The following is a 15,198-nucleotide window of genomic DNA, read 5'->3' as shown; positions in this document are numbered from 1 at the left end:
GACAAAAGTCACAGTCTTTCCAGTTTTTTTAAGACACTCGGAAATGTCATCTGATGGTAATTCTGAAGTGACGTAAACTTTTTTCCCTGGTAAATCAACTTTGAATGATTCAATGCCTATAATTTAATTAGAAATATATAAATAATTAAAAAAATATGAATATTTTTTAATAAAATTACCTTCTTTTTTTTTCAACACTCTTTCAACAGCATTGGAGCAGCCTTCGCAAGTCATTTCTACAGTAAACTCATGAACCTAGTTAGCCAATAAAATTTTAATTAATTAACCAATCAACTAATGAATAAATAAATATATAATTGACAGCTGGACACAAAATTTAAAATTTTAAATTATAAAACAACTAACCTTGGCTGCCATATCGACAATTATAACTGTTTCTGTCAGCTTACACGTAAGCACGATCACCAATCACTTCTAATTCTTCAGATCACTCTAAAGGTCCAGTTAGCTTCAATATGCGGGATAGATTTCTTTTTTTATATTCAGATAAGATAAAAAGTTGTTTAATTGTGTCAAGCATTCACAAACACAAACAATCTACATAAAAATATGTATATATATATTTTATTTACACCACGTGACTTCCAGCCGGTGGCGCCACCTTTTAAATTTGCCCGCGCTTTCTCGGTAATTCAAATTTTTTTAATTTCTAGTTTATAAAATATATAAATTATTTAAAAATTTTTTTTAATTAATCAAAAGTTTATTATAGCCAGTGGCGCCACTTTTTAAATTCGCCCGCGCATATTCGTTCATTCAAATTTTTTAAATTTCTAGTTTATAAAATATATAAATTATTTAAAAATTTTTTATAGTTAATCAGAAGTTTATTATAGCCAGTGGCGCCACTTTTTAAATTCGCCCGCGCATTTTCGTTTATTCAAATTTTTTTAATTTCTAGTTTATAAAATATATAAATTATTTAAAAATTTTTTTTAATTAATCAAAAGTTTATTATAGCCAGTGGCGCCATTTTTTAAATTCTCCCGCGCATTTTCGTTAATTCAAATTTTTTAAATTTCTAGTTTATAAAATATATAAATTATTTAAAAATTTTTTATAATTAATCAAAAATTAATTATAGCCAGTGGCGCCACTTTTTAAATTCGCCCGCGCATTTTCGTTCATTCAAATTTTTTAAATTTCGAGTTTATAAAATAAATAAACAAATAATTACAAACTTTTTTTCAATTAACCAGACGTTAATTATTTACATTAAAAGCTTTATATATTTTTTTTTATTTGACAATTTGTTCAATGAAAGTTGCGACTAAAAGTGAAGGGTGAATATTAACCTCAGTGTAATTTACCTCTTTAGTGTAATGACTCAAGTAATTGAAATTAATTAAAAAAATAATAATTATCACAAGTATTTAGTGATAATTTAAAATAATAAAAATTAAAAAAATGTCAGGTGATCTACAGCCCGGTGTTTTGACACGTGATCGTACCAACCGAGCCAACGGTCCGTGTTGGCTCGTGCGTAAAATCAAACACCTGGACACCAAGACATGCAGTCGGTCTTGTGTCTGTGTCCAGTGAGTTCAGTACCTGGATCGGATCTACAAGTAAAGCTGGAGAAATAAAACTACCGGATAGAATACGAGGTTCTGTGAGTGTGCGCTGATGTAAGTTTGTGAGTAACGTAATATATAACTGAATAAAGTTAAGTAAAGAGAGAGGAGTGTGTTGGTTTGGTGGTACAACGGTCGTAGTGAGTCAGTGAGTGCATGTACAGTGAACGGTTTCGGTTTGTGTCACTATTCGCGCCGTTTTATATCAAGGACTTGTATATATTACCTACCCGATAATTGCTTATATTTAAATATAATGTCGATGCTGATTTTTTATAGAACTTCTCTGCTCCCATAACACAAATCCACCTGATATTTTACAAATAAATAAATATATAAAATGGGATTCAAACTCCACAATTGGTTCCGCAGACGCCGGTAAGTTATTTTTTTTTAATTATAAAACCGAGTTACGGTAAATTTTAACGTTTAATTTTATAACTCAGTTATAAATTATTATTGTTATTATTTTGCTTTTTTTTTTTTTTATTGTTTATAATGAAAAATATGATGACAGTGATTTTGAAAGTACGTGAAAATTAGCTAGAACGAATTGCTGTGACTTTTCTTTTTTAGACTTTTTTTCTGCAGCAGGTGCATTCATAGACTGAAAAGTATTTCTTTATACTTGTATTGATACTATTGTAGTTGTCAGTTTTTAGTTGATTTGCTTTATGCTTTTATATTCGTATATATTTTTATCCTGTTATTTTCTGTTGGTCTTGGACTTGGTCTTGGTCTTGGTCTTGGTCTTGGAGCTGGTATTGAATTGAATTTACGGATGTTTCGTGTGTTATGTTGCTATACGGTTCACCATTACCCGGAAAAATATCGATCCCTGGGTATATCTCGAACGGGATTACTACAGAGACGTTAAAAGTTGTTTACATCGAATATAGAAGCACCGTTGTGTTGTCTCCATCTGATTATGATCATTCTGTGTATGTTATTGCCTGGTATTATCGTTCATTATTTATATTTTGAATATTAAAGACTTAGTTTTATTAAACTGGTGTTATAAATCATGAGTGCGAATGTAGAATACATAAGACAAATTTTAAATTATTAATGAATAGAGTAAATAATTAATAAAATTAAATTTGAAAAAAATGCGCATTTAAAAAATTTTGAAATTAATAAGAGCATTTTTTTTTAATTTTATTTTTGTATTTATTTACTCTATTTATTTATAATTTTAAATATGAGTGGGAATGTAGCAGACATAAGACAAATTTTAATTATTAATGATTAGAGTAAATAATTAATAAAATTAAATTTTTAAAAAATGCGCATTTAAAAAATTTTGAAATTAATTAGTGCGTTTTTTTTAAATTTTATTTTTGTAATTATTTACTCTATTTATTTATAATTTTAAATATGAGTGGGAATGTAGCAGACATAAGAGAAAATTTTAAATTATTAATAAATAGAGTAAATAATTAATAAAATTAAATTTTTAAAAAATGCGCATTTAAAAAATTTTGGAATTAATAAGTGCATTTTTTTTAAATTTTATTTTTGTATTTATTTACTCTATTTATTTATAATTTTAAAAATGAGTGGGAATGTAGCAGACATAAGACAAATTTTTAATTATTAATGAATAGAGTAAATAATTAATAAAATAAAATTTGAAAAAAATGCGCATTTTTTAAAATTTTGAAATTAATAAGTGCATTTTTAAAAATTTTATTTTTGTAATTATTTACTCTATTTATTTATAATTTTAAATATGAGTGGGAATGCAGCATACAGAAGACAAATTTTAAATTATTAATAAATAGAGTAAATAATTAATAAAATTAAATTTTGAAAAAATGCGCATTTAAAAAATTCAAAAATTAATGTGCATTTTTTAAAAATGTTATTTTTTACGAGTGTCAAAGTAGCAGACGTATGCCAATTTTTTAATTGCATATCAAAAGATTAAATAATTAAAATAATAAAATTTAAAAAAATTCATGTACTAAATTTTGAAGTGTCGAGATATGGATTTTTTTATTTTTATTTTATAAACAATTAGATTTATTATTTGGAAGTTTTAAAAATTGTCAGATGACCGCTAACTTTACTATCATTTATTTTATTAATTATTTGCTCTATTTATTTATCATGTTAAATTTATCTGATGTCTGCTATACATTCACACTTATTTATAAATCGGGTATCAAGTAAATAATCACTGAGATTTTATTTTCGAGCTCGTTAATTATTTTATTTTATTAATTTTATTTTTGCTGTCGAAATTAGCTTCGGGTAATCAATTAATTGTCAATATGAGTTGTAATTATAAATTATTACTGGGAATTTGTTATCGTAATCCATTAAAATTTCTTGTAATTTTTATGAGGAATGTAATTAGTATTTTATTCATTTAATATTAATTTATATCCGTCTCATTATTGAGTTTAAATAATTATTTTAAAAATTTATATGAAACTGAAGTTAGCCAACGTCTCATAACTTTTGGATTTTTTTTTTAAAGATAAATCATAAGAAAAAAAATATTTTAAAAAATTGCACCTGTAGTTTTAAAAATTTTCTATATGTGCATTTTTTTTTTTTTTTGATTTGTTGAAACAGAAATCCAAAAATTGTTAATTGTCTGCTTACTTCAGGACCTTAAAATTACAAAACTGAAGCTAGCTAGCGTCTAATAATTTTTTGATTTTTTTTTAAACGATAAATTATAAAAAAAAAAATATTTGAAAAAATTGCACCTGTAGTTTTTAAAATTTTCTACATGTGCATATTTTTATTTATTATTTTTTATGTAATTTATTTGTTGAAACAAAAATCTGAAAATTTTTAATTGTCCGCTAACTTCAGAATCATAAAATTTATTTGAATAAAAAATTAAAAAAAAAAAAAATTTACATGTTAAATTATTTTTATGTTAAAAAAACATTTATTCAAATTTCGTAACACGATCAACTTTTAATTACTTATGATAAGAAGTTTGTTTATAAATTTTTTAAAATGAAAATATTATCAATTAATTTTAAAAAAAATATAAACAAGGATTTAAATATTTTAAAATTGATATAGCGATAAAACAATAAAATGCAAATGGTATGAAAAATAAAAAAGTCATTTCCATCTCGTTAAACTTTTTTGAAATGCGTCATATTGATTTATTTTTGCTGTTATTGTTATTATTATTATTATTTAAATATAAAATTTATCAGATTGCAATGCGGAAATAAACGACATTTTTTGACAATCACACAGCACAAGTGCAGCCTCACCGCGAAAGCCGCTAGTTCCGAACGGAACTGTCCGAGTTCACCCGAAAAACCCCGAGCTCTTCCGAAGCTCCGGGCACTCGGTCACGTGGCCGCCGAGTTCACCCGAAACTGACTTTGAGTTACAATAAAATTTATAAGTACGTTATTTTGTTAGTCGCGATTTGTCGTCAGTCGTGTGTTGACGTCGATATAAAACGGTTTTTTTTTTTTTAGTTACTCGTTATTAAATATTCCGTAATAATTGTCATCGTGTGTGCCGGTTGTAATTTATTATAATTTCTCATTAAAATCTTGACATTTAATTCAAATTTATTTTCTCTGGATCGTAAACGTCACTTTTTAAATTTACGCACATTTGCTATTTTGTTTTTCCATTAATTCATTTTTGTTTTATTTATAATTACAATTTAAATTGTATTTATAAATTTATTTACTTGTCAACTAAATGGCGGCATAATTCAAATATTTTATTATTTTTGGAAATGATCTACCGAATTCCACACCCAGTAAGTAATTATCTCAAAAATTTAATTCAATTAATCTTAAATTAATTACTTGATAACACCAATGGACTACTGCGTTAATAAAAAATTTAATAAAAAAAAAAAAAAAAAAATGAATTCTCAGACAATGAAAATGGATCAGATCTAAAAGAATTTATTATCTAATCTTAATACCAATTTTTTTTGTAGCAATAAAAAAATTAAATGTTTTATTAACACGTCATATTTGCTTTTAGTTTACCAAGCTTATTAAATTTATTGATATCAATTACACATTTACTATTTAATTAAACTTGTTGTCATTAGACGTCATAAAAAATTTTTTTATCTTAAGTTTTTTAAAAGCTTTTTAAATCGTAGGTGATAATTAACGATAATAAATTTAGTTAACCCGCGGAATTACTATTTTATAAGGCATTAAAATTGATCAAGGTCATGACTATTTGACAACAAATTTTTTTTCAAATATTATGACACTGGAATTTAAATATTATTTATGGCGCGATTAAATTGATTTGAATTTCAACCCGCAATTATCTTGATTTATCTGAAAAATCCTCGAGTGTAATCATTTTTAAAAGTCATTGATAACAAATTGACGTATGAGGTTCAAAAAACTTTCCATTAATTAACAATATACGTAATTAGTTTAATTGTTTTATTTAATTACCGAAATATATAAAACTTATCACGAGCAATTAAAGTATTTTTTAAACAATTAAATGTATTTATAAAATTTATCAAGAGTACGCGGGACTTTTTAAATTTTCAAATATAATGATTTTTTATTTAAAAAAAAATATGTGTCCGATGTCTATGAGTCATAATTACAATAAATATTTGATGTAGGCGATGTAGGATAAGATTTAAATAACTCATTTAAATTTATACTTATTGTATATATTTTTAGAGGCAGTTTTTATTGCTATGCATTGTACGAAATAACTATATATACATATATTTTATAATACGTCGTATATGTATCATTGAGAGGAGTACAATAAGTTATGAGATCAGTAATACAACACAAAATGTAAATTGACATAACGATATTATCTATATGTATACATATATGTATATACTGTATGATCAACACGTGGTACACATTAAACTTTGATACTGTCTCATGAAATGAGGTAACAAAAACACTTGAGAGATTTTAAACGATTAAACTCACAATAAGTCTCTTATTAAATTCTCAAACAAGAAAAAAATTTCTTGGCGCAAGAATTTTTACTCGTCAAGAAAATTTTTATTTACCACAAGAAAAATTTTTTGAACCATAAATTGAACAGAAATTTTTATGTGCGAATGTAGCAGACTTCAGACAAATTTAAAATTATAAGTAAATAATTTAAAAAATAATATTTGAAAAAAATGCACTTATTAATTTCAAAATTTTTTAAATGCGCATTTTTTTTAAATTTAATTTTATTAATTATTTATAATTTTAAATTTGTCTGATGTCTGCTACATTGACACTCATATTTAAAATTATAAATAAATACAAAAATAAAATTAAAAAAAAATGCACTTATTAATTTCAAAATTTTTTAAATGCGCATTTTTTAAAAATTTAATTTTATTAATTATTTATAATTTTAAATTTGTCTGATGTCTGCTACATTGACACTCATATTCAAAATTATAAATAAATACAAAAATAAAATTTAAAAAAAATGCACTTATTAATTTCAAAATTTTTTAAATGCGCATTTTTTAAAAATTTAATTTTATTAATTGTTTATAATTTTAAATTTGTCTGATGTCTGCTACATTGACACTCATAAATTTTTTATGGAGTAAGAAAAAATTTTTTTAAGTGAGAAAAAAATTGTTGTGCCAACAAATCTTTAAGATTTTTTTGTGTAAATCATGAATGAAAAATTTAAAAATATTCGTTCGACATTAGAGATAATTCCGGAGACATTTTTTAGTACTGCGCTACTCTTTAAATTCGTATATGTATTAAACAAATGATATGTTAAGCATATACATCACTTATGAAATATTACATTCTACATTCAATTGTAATATTATTATGTATTGTGTAATCTCATTAGCAATATTAATATTAGTATCAATGTAGATTTTATAATCAACTATTCGCTGACATTAAAGATTATTAACGACTACTGAACAAACAAAAACATTTCAATTTTAAATAAATTAAGTTGCGAAAAATTCACGATTTTCGTAATTAACGTTACGCAGCGTTACTCTAATAATGGAGATTTATTGTAATGAACAAAAAAAAAGGATTTCTTGGCGCAAGTAATTTTCCTCATCATGAATTGAAAACAGCAATTTTCTTAGAGCGCAAACTTTTGTTTTCAATTCATAGCAAGAAATTTCTTAGGGAAAGTAAAAATTTTTCATGCCAAGAAATTCTTTTTTTTCTGTCAAGAAATGATAAAAAATGTTTTTAATGAAAAGATAAAATTATCTGAGCAAAAAAACGCTTCATTAAAATGCAGTAAAACGTTTTTGTTGATAATTTTTTAGTCTGAAAATTGCTGCAAGTCGGCCGTTGAACATCAGACAAATTTTCTCGGCTTGGGTTTATAGAGAATAGAAGTTGGTATGTAAGGTACAACAATAATTATAAAATCGTAGCTTCGTACGTCGACTATTCACGGTCCGTAGGGCAGCGAGCTTATTGCTCAGTACTTTTAACGGCTTCCCATTCGATGACCTCGGAACGTAAACGTCGGTTTTTTTGCTCTCTTCTTCCTGCTCCTCCTCTTTAGTATCCTTCGATATAAAACTACCTTAGTACCATTGCGACTATGACTATGCTGATCATCCTGATGATGATGATGATGATGATGATGATGATGATGATGGTGGTGATCCTCGTACATATCTACGGTACACACTCGACTGTAATACGCTCGTGCCGATCTCAATCGTCGTTGAGCCATTCATGTTTATAGTCCTTTCGTGTTCAACCTGTCTGCCAACTATTTTCTCCATACCATCCCATCTTACACCGCTAAATCCTCACATCACATATACAGTAGACACCTACACGTACAGGTACAAGTACAGGTACAGACACAGATACATCAGCTACAGATACTCCCATTCCCTATTGAATTATTTAAAATCTCCGGAATTCGATAGATAACATTTTTTTTACGACCGAGTATAATAAATTTTTTACTAGTAGACCATTAGATATTTCACAGGGTCGTTAAAAAGTAATTAAAATCAAAGCTACATACTTTTAAACTAAAACTTCAGCCGGTATATTTTATAATATTTTTTAAAAATTTATCCTGATGAAATCGTCAGCATTCTTTTAACCTCCTTTTAAACGTTTTTTATCTTGATTTATAAGATATGCAGGCGCCGAGATACTGCTGGTGCCTTACGCACATACATTCAAGTAGTTTTGTAATTATAAATAAAATCCTTTAGTCATAAATAATATTATTTTTATATTTATTGAGGATTATTTTTTGTTTACCGCGAGATTAAAATTATTGTAAAATGATAAATATTTAATTGATTAACTTTCGCGATTTCCTTTCAACCAGATCCTGTATACATACACACATATATGTATATATATGTATATATACGAATATATAAATAAGCATTTCACTTCCAGAGTCTCGTCAACGGAGCTTAGCAATTCAACGCCTTCCTCGTAATATTCACCTATGATTAAATTTTAAATCACGCAAGCATGTCGGGTTCTTATGATCCTTAATTATAAGCGTATGCATACTATATATCTATAGACATATAAGAGACTCAAGTTGATACTTCCGCGTGTGAAATTGTTTAATTCCTCGAGCATTGAACTAGAATTATTTTACCCAACTTGATATACCTGTTATTGATACTTTAATTACCAGCTGACTAATTTTTCATTATTCTGAATACTTTAAATATTTTAATCGCGTTATGTAGAGTCAATATACCTATTATTACATTTTTTTTTTATGAGAGATAATAGCTGATAATAAAATAGTTATTTACACAAAGCAGTTTGTCGCAGTGGATAGTTACAGATAATAGAGTATCGTCAATATTTCAAACCGAGCTGTACATTATTTACGACTTATTCAGGCTAGCTAACTGTTTCATACGATGATAGTGGAAATTTTAATTATTTACATAAATTCATTCAACTAAAATTATTATCCTTTAAGACTCAAATTTTGGAATCATAAATATTTAAACTCATTGATAAAAAAGTTATTTAATTATTATCAAGACATTTAAGGACATTTTCATACAATACCCCCTCCACTTTTTAAAAATATTCAATGACCTTGAACTGTCAACGGTATTGAAATTTTATCTATTTATTTAAAAAAATTTAGGGCATTAATTAAAATAAGAATGACGCAGGTACAGTTTCGCCGAGATGTAGATTAAAAAAAAATACTGTCGAATTTTTTAAGCTAATTTACTGACTAAATTTCGATTAACTCCTAATTGTTAACATCTCCCGAGTCGAAATATTAGACGTAAATTGAACGTTTTCTTAACGTTTTGAACGTAAATTGAACTTTTTGGACATTAAAAACTCAATTTGACAGCTTTTAACCTATTCAAAACGTAGATTGGAGTATCATAAATCGAAAACGTAACTAAAACCTATTTAGACTTACAATAAGAAAACATAAGCATACCAAAAAATTTTTTCATCGATTTTGTACTCCTGGATTATAATCACGTCAATTCCCTAAAATTTTGTCGTCCGCCTTTCTGGCTCTTAAATAAAAAATTCGTATTTTGAAAAAAAAAATTTTTTCAGTTTCATACTTCTATCTAACACTACTATATCTCTTCATATATTATGATATCAAGGTTATGAAAATTGTGATTACAAATATTGAAATAAATTAATTAATGTTATCATTAAACTAAAATCATAACTCATGAAATTACCAATGTTTTACGAACCAAAATACAAAAAAATCGTTCAATTTACTTTCAAAACGTTAAAAACGTCCAATTTACGTTTAAAACGTTAAGAACGTTCAACTTAGTCTAATATTTTGACTCAGGCTGTAAGTAATTTTTAAAAATATATCGCGGCAACAATCGTAACTTTTTGTCCTTTTTTCAATTAATCCTTTAATTAATAAAATTTGAATGCGGCTACGACAGTTCAGTTATTGGACATTTTTAAAAAGTGGGGACACTGTCTGAGAATGCCCTAAAAAATGTACCCTACTTATTGAGTCCTGCGTTAATTTTCTTATTTTTTTTCGCGCACATATTGAGTAACTCGTCGTTGCAAAACCCCGAGCATGTAAATATTTACTTGGTCAGTATTTATATGTGTAACGTAGTACATGTATGTCACACGTCATCTGTCAGAATTGAATCTGAAATGAAAAATAAATATATATTTATCCACGACAAAACATCGAGTATCTTCGATATCATGCTAAATAAGTTATTCTCAGAATTTAATAACTCCGTCCATTGTTCTGTTAATAAATGTTGTGATAAGCGAAACAAATTCGATATTACCCTATTGTATTGTGAGCACTTAAATTATAAATAATAGATTGTTAATGTAATATCTAAATAATTAGGAGTCATTAATCAGATAGTAGACGTACGCAGATTGCATTTTATTACTCATTTGTTGTATATAGTTTTTTTTTTAATTTTTTTATGCACGTACTGTCTGAAGTTTAAAAGAGTAATGTTGGTATATGCCCTGATATCGGCGCCGAACGACAAGTTTCGTTACAATAAAATGATCTTGGCATCGATGAAAGTATCCATGAAAGGCAGGCCAAGTTTCTTTATACCTTTTTTTGCTCCTTGTTTGACTTCTTCTTTACTCGGTATTACTTGTAACTTCAATCACTGTTTCAATACTCATTCTCATATGACTTTTTTTTTTTTTTTAAATCTTCTGATATTTATTTTGAAATATTGATAGATTGTTATTAAATAAAATTATATAACATCAAAAGACATTACGATTCTTTAGAAAAGTTTATGCACTAGATGACATGATCCCAACCACCCGAGCATGGACGCTGTAATTGTAACAAGATCACGTTCTAGACAATACACATGTAACGGTTACGAATTTTTAAAAGTCAAGGTGTTGTATTTCCTTGATTGTAAAAAAAAAATATTTTATTTTACATTAAGGGGGATAGCCACTATGAGGATCGAAAAAATAGATTTTCGGGATTTTTTTTGACTGGAATAATAAAGGAATTTGGGGATCGGGTTTTTTTGTTTTCTAAAGTATACATTGATGATAATTCTCCTAAATTTTCATTAAAAAATATCATGTTGTTACAAAGTTATAAGCATTTTTGTGGAGCAACAAAAAAATTTCCCCCACCACGGTGTCATCTCTAACTCAAAAACGGATTATCAGAAACAAAAAAACCAAACGGCGTTGTAATCTGTATGCATGTGATTATCGTTGCACATAGGGGATTTTGAAAATTTGGATTTGAAAAAAAATGGCGACATATTAAAAATTTTTTCGTTATTTTTTCTCATTTTTTTGGATTCAAACAGCCCTAAAAAATCTTAAAAATCAAAATTTTCAAAATCCCCTACGTTGAACTTTAGCTACTGAATAGACGAATACGGCAAAAAAAAAAGTTGTGAATCGGTTGATATTTATGCAAATTACAGATGCCACCAGTTCAAAAAAAGTAGTTTCGAGAAAAATGCGTTTAAAGTTTTTAGTCGATGCAACGGTCAGTTGACGCGCTGTCACAAAAATGACTATAACTTGAAAAGTATTTGGAATTTTCATATAAAACTTTAGATACATATTTTTGAACATATACACTTTGTTTTAACAAAAAAAAAAAATTTTTTTTTTTTAAATTTCACAGTGGCTATTCCCCTTAATATTTATTTGATAAAATTCGGGCGGGTGAAAATATTTTACAAAAAATTTTGATTTCAAAATTATCGAGAATTCGATAAAATAAATTCCCATTTACGTCAAGCTATAAAATAACAATATAAATTCGTCATAATCCTGGATGATTTCTCTTAATAAATTTTTCTTAATCCCGGGTATGATTTCTACAGACTTACGGTGACATCAGAAAGGATGTAGTCATAATTATTATTATTATATATATATTTTAATAAAAATTATCTAGCAAGAGGTATGAGTCCAGGCATTAATAAATTAACTGCATTTTTCTGCAATAGTAATAATAATAATAAATATATAAATAAATATATAAAGAGATGCAGCAAGGTGTACCGGAACTTTAGAATACCGTACATATCTTTAGATTGCAAGGTTGTCTTGCGTAATATATTATTACCTGACGTAACAGCAAGTTGACAACTTTATGAGCACACAGGAAACTTAATAATTGTGTTTATAAATAAATAATCTTCGGGAATTTGAAATTAGCCAACCTGGTAGTAAAAAATATTTAAAAATATAAAATACAAAGTTACTATTACTACTGCAACTAATTTGTATTTACAAGAGCCGTGTATAGAAGATTTAGATTCCGACTTAACAACAGCAAGAGCTAAACAGAGATTCCGTTTGCTCTTTTCGCGATATATCCATGCATAATGGATGCCGAGACGTGCCAGAGGCAGCTAACTTCCGCGTGAATTTGAGACACACTGCAGTAAGTAATAATGTAAGGAAAGTTCATACTTACATGCATACATACATACGTAGTACTTTACTGCAGTGTATTATGCGTTGCTTGTAGTCGTTTATTGTAGCCAGTATAAGTAAAATACATCGTACATATATATATATAAGAAACGCATGTAATGCTTTCTTATACCAATCGCGTGCGTAATTCTAATTGTGATTACATAATTTATAACACGTCTTACTGAGATGGAAAATCTTTTGCCTTCATAGCTCGTTACCGTCATAAATTATTATTATTATTATAACTATTACTTTTTATATAAACCATAAAATATATGGTAATTTAGCAAAAGTTAGATAATAAAAAATAAAATCTCATTATTAATTTTTTTGAATAAAAAATTGATCCAATTAACTGATAAAAAATATAAAATATATTTTAGTCGATCGGATCGTACGGCAGTGAATCATCTGGATATTTAAAATAATAAATTAAGCGAGAGAGAGAGTAAATGTATATAAATATATGAGTTATGTATAGAATGTTGGTATGAGAGATGTTAGTTGGATGTTGATGGTATCGTCCAGTCCGCAAAGTGGATGGCAATTCTCATTTTTCGTGTTAGATAGAATTTCTTTAGCGTACCGAGCTCTTATATACATTAAACCAGACTAGTTGCGGTCTGCAGATGTATGGAGCCGAGGAATTCCCAGCAATGGCTCTCTCACAGCAGCCCTACCGGTCTTTAAACCGGCAATGCAACTAAACTAAACCAAAGTTAATATATAAGTGGAGTGGATTGGAGTTTAGTGAACCAGCTGCAAGTAATATAACGACACAGCCAACAACGACACTAACAGCGATAAAGAAAATACCCGACCAGGTCTACTTCTATCTGACGAGTAACCAGTGTTCATTTTATATACAGATTATCGTTTAGAACAACAACAACAACAACAACAACAGGTATGAGGCCGGTGCAATGGCGAACAAGTTGCCTTTGATTTGTAAGATTCTGCACAGAAAAAAAGGATTTCTTGGCGCAAGAAATATTTTGCATTATGAATTGAAGACAAAAATTTTTCTAGGACTAGAAAAAATTTTGTGGCTCAAGAATTTTTTTCTCGCCTCTAAAAATTTTTTTTCGCCCCAAGAAAATTTTTGTTTTCAATTTATAACGCAAAAAATTTCTTGGGTCAAGTAAAAATTTTCTCGAGGCGAGTTAAAATTTTTTGCGATTAAGAAATCCTTTTTTTCTGTGTGCCTTTGGTTCTGCCCTAGCCCTAGCCCTAGAGTAAAAGGGAACAGGAATCGTCTGCTCGCTCCATTATATTTTTTTCTTTTTGTTTATAAATAAAATAATCCGTATCCTGATGTTGTTCCCTTGAATTTAAGGTTTGTCTCTTTTCAGCGTAGAGAGTGATGTGACTCTGGTGTATCCCTTTCCTCGGTTGTCTCGCTTGGTTTATGTCTGTGTAAGATTGTTAGTGTGCTTCCAGGCATCCACGCACCGACACTCCAGGGAAGGTTTCCAAGGAGGTCGCGAGCAAGGCCACCTCGGGCGTTGCCCCCTTTTAATGCTTGATCCTGTAGTTCTCTCATCGCGTGCACATTCTTTGCTAGAATATATATATATATATATATATATATATATATATATATATATATATATATATGTATATATCAACCTGGTTGCTTTCATTTCATTTAACATTATTTATTATATTAAACAACGGCCATTACCACTCGACGACGTTATCGTCCTTGTCGTCCTCATCCTCCGCGTACTTGCATCCTATGATTTTCATTTATATTTATTTAAGCCGTTTATAATTTGTAGTTTGAGGAAGAATTTACGTACTTGGTTTTAAGAGCACCCAGACTCGACGACGAGTTCAATTGATTTTATACTTTTTACTCCGTTTGCTAATAAAATTAACCGCTCGTAAATAATAATTAAATTTTATAATTTGTTTATCTCGATATATTTTTTTTTTTTTTTAAATCAGTAATACACCGATAAATTCACTTATTTGCTAATGAAAATATTTTTCATTTTTTAAGTCAATTACTTTTTTTTTTTCTTTTACAAAAATAATAAATGGCCGGTACGGTTTTTAAATTTAATTAATATTTTACACCTTAAAAAATTTAAAATAAATCTCAAGTTTATTGGTTTTAAATTAAAAAGTGACTAGAACATGCTTCAACCGGTTTTTGGTCACTGGCATTGATAACCGCGACAGGAAGTGCGATTTTAATC

General features: G+C 27.6%; 1 protein-coding gene and 2 long non-coding RNA genes across 6 annotated transcripts in view; 1 reads left to right on the top strand and 2 right to left on the bottom strand.

The window, feature by feature from the left end:
• Window positions 1-173: 173 nt before the first annotated feature.
• On the bottom strand, window positions 174-598 carry LOC130663600 (uncharacterized). Its single transcript, XR_008989224.1, has 2 exons — window positions 367-598; window positions 174-255 (listed from the first exon to the last, which is right to left on the bottom strand). It is a non-coding gene; the product is annotated as an uncharacterized LOC130663600 (long non-coding RNA).
• A 962-nt stretch (window positions 599-1,560) lies between these two features.
• Window positions 1,561-15,198, top strand: part of LOC130663942 (putative uncharacterized protein DDB_G0277255) — a 45,435-nt gene continuing 31,797 nt past the window's right edge. For 2 of the 4 annotated variants that reach the window (XM_057463525.1, XM_057463524.1), the window contains exon 1: window positions 1,562-1,973. In XM_057463525.1, the coding sequence (XP_057319508.1) occupies window positions 1,936-1,973 (38 nt within the window). In that variant the 5' untranslated portion in view covers window positions 1,562-1,935. Of the gene's footprint in view, window positions 1,974-5,005; window positions 5,350-15,198 lie in introns of those variants that run through there. The other 2 variants (XM_057463527.1, XM_057463526.1) reach the window with 2 other exon arrangements.
• On the bottom strand, window positions 10,361-12,953 carry LOC130663944 (uncharacterized). The gene is made up of 3 exons (XR_008989266.1): window positions 12,807-12,953; window positions 12,639-12,735; window positions 10,361-12,510 (listed from the first exon to the last, which is right to left on the bottom strand). It is a non-coding gene; the product is annotated as an uncharacterized LOC130663944 (long non-coding RNA).

The sequence above is a fragment of the Microplitis mediator genome, chromosome 2 (assembly GCF_029852145.1).
Source record: "Microplitis mediator isolate UGA2020A chromosome 2, iyMicMedi2.1, whole genome shotgun sequence".
NCBI lineage: Eukaryota > Metazoa > Arthropoda > Insecta > Hymenoptera > Braconidae > Microplitis > Microplitis mediator.
The sequence above is the reverse complement of the archived record's forward strand: the minus strand, read 5'-3'. Positions and strand labels throughout refer to the sequence as shown.